This window comes from Scylla paramamosain, chromosome 5, assembly GCF_035594125.1.
Source record: "Scylla paramamosain isolate STU-SP2022 chromosome 5, ASM3559412v1, whole genome shotgun sequence".
Lineage (NCBI taxonomy): Eukaryota > Metazoa > Arthropoda > Malacostraca > Decapoda > Portunidae > Scylla > Scylla paramamosain.
The window spans coordinates 36,649,856-36,655,055 of NC_087155.1; the positions used below are offsets into that span (position 1 = coordinate 36,649,856).

The following is a 5,200-nucleotide window of genomic DNA, read 5'->3' on the forward strand; positions in this document are numbered from 1 at the left end:
TGTCTCTGCACACACACTACAATACTTTTAAAACAAACATAAATGAATGGATTTATATAGTAAATTCAGAGCTAAAGAAAAATAGAATAAAAAATAAACAAATAAAGATAAATAAATAAAATAAATAAATGCAGTAATTTAGCATAGTTACCCCAAAAATGTACAAGTCAGTCTGGTTTTCTTTGTTTCCTTGCACTGTTGACTCTTTTCCTTGCATTTCAAAGCAAAACAAAACAAAGTGGCCCTTGGAATGTGTCCCTCCTGCATAAAAGGGCCAGATTCTCAGGAAACCCTTTGTATTATTTGTATGTGCAATATTTTTCTATCCTCTGTGTCTATTGTTTTATGTCCAAAGGATGGGTGGCAGGTTGCATCATCCTTCTTTGTTGTGCAGGCTTTAGTCCAACAATATATGTATCAATCAATCAATCATCTTGGTAATAAAAAGAATAATAACAATAATTTTTAACTTTATTTTCTCGGTTCTATTTCTTCTTTAATAATAATGATGAAAAAATAATAATAATTATATAATTTAATATAACCTAACATAGCCTATCTTAGCTCATAACAGAAATAGGTAGGTCAGTTAAGTTAGGCCAGACTAAACTGCCTTACTTTAGGTCACTCATGTAAGAGAATTATTGATCTTATTGTGCTAAATCCTAAGGACTCCTGCTATCTGATGTCATTCTACTTCTGTTCTCTTTCAAATTTCTCCTCATCTCCCTCCACTCCTTTGCACCGCTGTAAAGGGTCTTGGCGCACTCCCTTACCTCCTCCTCCTCCTCCTCCTCTGACGAACAGTTCCAGTGGTACTTGAAGAGGCCGCTCAGTTTAACAAGCTCATTCTGGCTCACCTGGAAGACAAGTGCCAGTGAATTAGTATGGAAGCTTGGGTGAAAATACAGAAGCAGGAAGAGAGTTTCAGAGTGTACCAGTGAAAGAGATAGAAGATTGAGAATGGTGGTTAACTGTTGTATTCAGAATGTGGAGAGAGAGAGAATAGGGGTGAGGGAAAGTAGAAAGTCAAGTCTTGTATAGCAAGGCTGCAGATTACAATTCACCTGTAGCTGTAATCAGTTGTTTACTCATTGATACTCAGTGCCTCCCAGCTGACCCATGCCTCTGGTCTCCTGGTGGCTTTGCTTCTCCCCAGACACTCATCCTAGCACTCCTAGCTCTCCTGCATCATCATAGTACACTAGTGTTGTGAAAACTATCTATATTTTGTGCTGCCCTGTCTAAGAGTCTGGATTAGCACACCTAAAATGAAGAAGCACTGTGTTGTTCCCTGTACTTTGCGTCTTTCTGGTCCAGTGTTGTCTTGATCACCGTGCACTGGTGTTACGAAGCCCTGTGTCTTGTGGCGTCACATCCAACAGTCTGGGATCTGAAGCATCATGGATGTTGTTCAGTGCCTCAAAAACTCAATTCCTCCAATTCAATTCCTATGGTGAGGCCATAGGATGACAGATTAACAAGATTTCTACATCATTAATGGGAGAAACATTCTTGACAACCCTGCTCATCATCTATGTGAGGTTTGAGAAAGTTGTGGTGAGGGAGCAAACCGTTTGTGAATACTGGCCTGTGTGTGTGGCAAACACTCTGCCACAACAGAAAATATTGATAAGTTAAGTCTGGCTTGCTTGAAGTAGGAAGTATTTGCTTGAAGCTTGATGTGCATTAGAGAAAAGAGCTTGCTTAAAAGAGAGAGAAAGAGAAACAGGGGGGAGGAAATGGAAGCATCTGCATTTGATTTCAAGTATTACAGTTCCTAATAATTGTGGCACCACTGTGAATTAGTGGCCATTAAATTTGCTTGGGTTAGATAAAAATTGCATTAATTTTTTTGAGGATCAGTATTTTAGAATGAATGAATAACAAACACATTTTATATGTGCAATAAAGAGGGATTAATGACAGCTTTAGATATTTCTCTCTCTCTCTCTCTCTCTCTCTCTCTCTCTCTCTCTCTCTCTCTGTGTCTACCATTCACTCAGTTACCCCTCTGCATTGATACACACCCCCAGACCACCTCCTCGCACCTCCCATCAGTACATCACCACTGCACTCAAGCTCCACTGCTCTCAGCGCCTCACCACCAGACGTTGCAAGGGCCCTATTCTGAAACGCCTTGCTCTCTTGCCATGACTATTTTCCAAGGCCACAGAGATGATCAGCCGGGTTCTCAAGAGTGTTTATCATGTTATTAATGTGGAATTCTTGTTAATATGCCACTAGAACCATAAATACACCCTTAGAAACCTGTGTAACATCAACTAGAGAGCTTTTTTTTAATGTAGTGGAGGTGCAGTGCAGAAGCGTTTGAGAATTTTGAGTCTTATGATCCAACCAGACCAACATTTCAGATACACGCATCACTGTAACCTTCCTTATCTCAGTCATTGAGTTAATGTGGCCAGGCCACATGCTGCTTCTGTCTCCAAGAACACACCTACTCATTTCACTGATATAAGCAACCTTTTCAAAGTCCCTCAGAGCCTCTTCCATTTCTAACAACAACCAATATTTAATGGGCTCCTACACACACACACACACACACACACACACACACACACACACACACACACACACACACACACACACACACCTGCAAGAATTTGTCTTACCCTTAGCCAGTACTCATCTTATACATATAAACAGCAAAGTGAATGAGTGTTGTGGGCATAGCATTGCACCACTGCCTGCATAAGTTACTAAAGCTGTGACGCACCTCACATGCCTTGCCTGTCACCTTGCCTGTGGTCTGGGGAGGGGTGGGGTGGGGTGTTACGTCGCTGGTGGTGGTGGTGGTGGTGGTGGTGGTTACTGGAGGAGGCTTGGTGAGGGCTGGGGTGGGTGGAGGGTGGCTCAGGCTGGGGGTGGGGGTGGCATCATCATCATCAGCTGTGACACGGCTGGGAGAGTACCTGCAAGAGAGAGAGAGAGAGAGAGAGAGAGAGAGAGAGAGAGAGAGAGAGAGAGAGAGAGAGAGAGAGAGAGAGAGAGAGAGAGAGAGAGAGAGAGAGAGAGAGAGTTACAATGTTTAGAATCGAGTCAGTCACGCCAGCCAGCCTCTCTCTCTCTCTCTCTCTCTCTCATTCATTCATTTTCCTTGTATTTCTATAAATTTTATTTCTTCTTTATCTTTCTTCCTTTCCTTCTATTTCTTTCCTTTCATCTTCTTTTCCTTCCTTCCTTCCTTCCTTATCGTTTCTTATCTTCCTTCCTTTCTTCAATCTTTTCTTCCTTCCTTCCTTCATTTAATTAATTCACACACACACACACACACACACACACACACACACACACACACACACACACACACACAGGGAATTCTGGAGAGAGAGAGAGAGAGAGAGAGAGAGAGAGAGAGAGAGAGAGAGAGAGAGAGAGAGAGAGAGAGAGAGAGAGAGAGAGAGAGAGAGAAGAGGGGGTGGGGTGTTTTAGGAGGTAATATAATGGTAAGTTATTGTTTTACCTCCAAACCATTCCTCCTTCTCCTCCTCCTCCTTTCTTCTTTATCGTGGAATATCTCTTTATCTTACCATTATTCTCATTCTTGTTCTTTTCTCCTCTTCCTCCCCCCTCTCTCTCTCTCTTTCAAACAAACAAACAAACAAACACGTCTTTTTCTCTCCCTCCTTTTAACTCCCCAAAACTTTTCACTCTCCCATTTCCATCTCTTGAAATTTCCCCATTCTCAGCCCATTAACAGCCAAAACACCCCCATTACCACCCATTAACACATGCAGAGCTCCAGTGACACCCTCTCCCACCCCATTCCCACCCCCATAAACAAACTTACCATCCCCTTCACCCCCAAACACCCCAAAAACACACCATTCACTCGCTCATCACCCCTTGCCTTACTTACCCAAAGACTTGGCATCGAGGGTGTTGGGGAGGGGGAGCGGGGGAGGTGGGGGGAGACTCGCTGTTCTCCCCCTTGTGGAACCCCATGGAGAACATCTCTGCCTCGCTCATGATCCGGAGGTCGTCATCAAATACTGCCGCAGGGGGAGAGTACCCATAGCCCTTGCCCTGGGGGAGATGGGGAGATTAGTGTGGGGACGAAATGGGGAGGTTGGGGGAAAGAAGGGTGTAGTGAGACTGGAAGGTAGGTTATGATGGAAATGGGGGAATCAGGGCAGCAGATGGGGAGGTTAAGGTGGGGAGATTAGTCTGGGGAGGTCAGGAGAAGGAAACTGAAGGGAAAATGTGTGCTTAGTTTAAGGTGTGAGATGAGGAGATGGGGAGATTAATTTGAGGGTATGGGGAAATGGGAAGGTTAGGGGAGAGAGGGAAATGGGGAGGTGAGAGTGACATTTGGAAAGGGAGAAAAATAGGGAGATTAGTAAGAGGAGATGGGAAGATTCATTTTGGGGAGATTGTGGGAGGTGGGGGAGGGTAGTGGTGGTAATAGAATGGGGAGATGGGAAAATTTGTTTAACAGAATATGGAGGTGGGGAGATGGGGAGATCAGACTGGTGGGGAGATGGGAAGATTGTGTTCGGTTTTAGTGTAACTGGAAAGGTTAATTATATGGGTCTTGTATTTTGGGGGAGGTTAATTCAGGCAGGAGATGGGGAGGTTAGTTTGGGGAGTCTGTTAAGGGCAGTGTTTGTTTGTGTCATTGGGGAGATTACCTAAGACGATTATATTGGAATTCATTACATCAATATATATATAAAAAAAAAAAAAAAAAAAAAAAAAAATGGGGAGATTAGTTTGGGGAGATTTGGGAGAGGGGAGGTTAAAATAACAGCGTTGTACACCTGTGGGGAAAATAGACATTAGTACACCTGAGTTAATGTAATTAGCAGAGGCAAAGTAAGGAAGAGGGGAGAGGGGAGGGAAAGAACAGAATCTCCTCTTACTAACCTCCCTATTTCTCTGCTCTGCCTTGGGGCTGTGATGGTGGTGGTGAGAGCCTCCCACTCCCTGGCTGCGCAGCCCCAGCCCCGCCGCTCGTAGGGGTACACCTCACCCAGTGGGGAGGGGGAGCGGCAGGGGGACCTCAGCCCCCGGGAATGGGAATGGCGCGGGGAGTAGCGTGGGGAGCGGCTGGGGGGTGAGCGGCCCCGCTCCGGGGAGGCACGGCGGTCTGGGGGTGATGAGCGGCGCCCCGGGGGGCTCCAGCGGTCGCGGGGTGGGGCAGTGTAGTGGTGGTGGTGGTGGTGCTGGTAGCATG

The 5,200-nt window shown here is 45.1% G+C and overlaps 1 protein-coding gene across 14 annotated transcripts in view; it reads right to left on the reverse strand.

Annotated features, from left to right (window-relative positions):
- Nucleotides 1-453: 453 nt before the first annotated feature.
- Nucleotides 454-5,200, reverse strand: part of LOC135100918 (uncharacterized) — a 10,914-nt gene continuing 6,167 nt past the window's right edge. For 9 of the 14 annotated variants that reach the window (XM_064004530.1, XM_064004525.1, XM_064004537.1 and 6 more), the window contains 5 exons: nt 4,891-5,200; nt 3,884-4,050; nt 2,767-2,936; nt 1,267-1,393; nt 454-860 (listed from right to left, as the gene is read on the reverse strand). The exon at nt 4,891-5,200 is cut by the window's right edge. In XM_064004530.1, the coding sequence (XP_063860600.1) occupies nt 3,990-4,050; nt 4,891-5,200 (371 nt within the window). In that variant the 3' untranslated portion in view covers nt 454-860; nt 1,267-1,393; nt 2,767-2,936; nt 3,884-3,989. Of the gene's footprint in view, nt 861-1,266; nt 1,394-2,740; nt 2,937-3,883; nt 4,051-4,890 lie in introns of those variants that run through there. The other 5 variants (XM_064004536.1, XM_064004535.1, XM_064004532.1 and 2 more) reach the window with 4 other exon arrangements.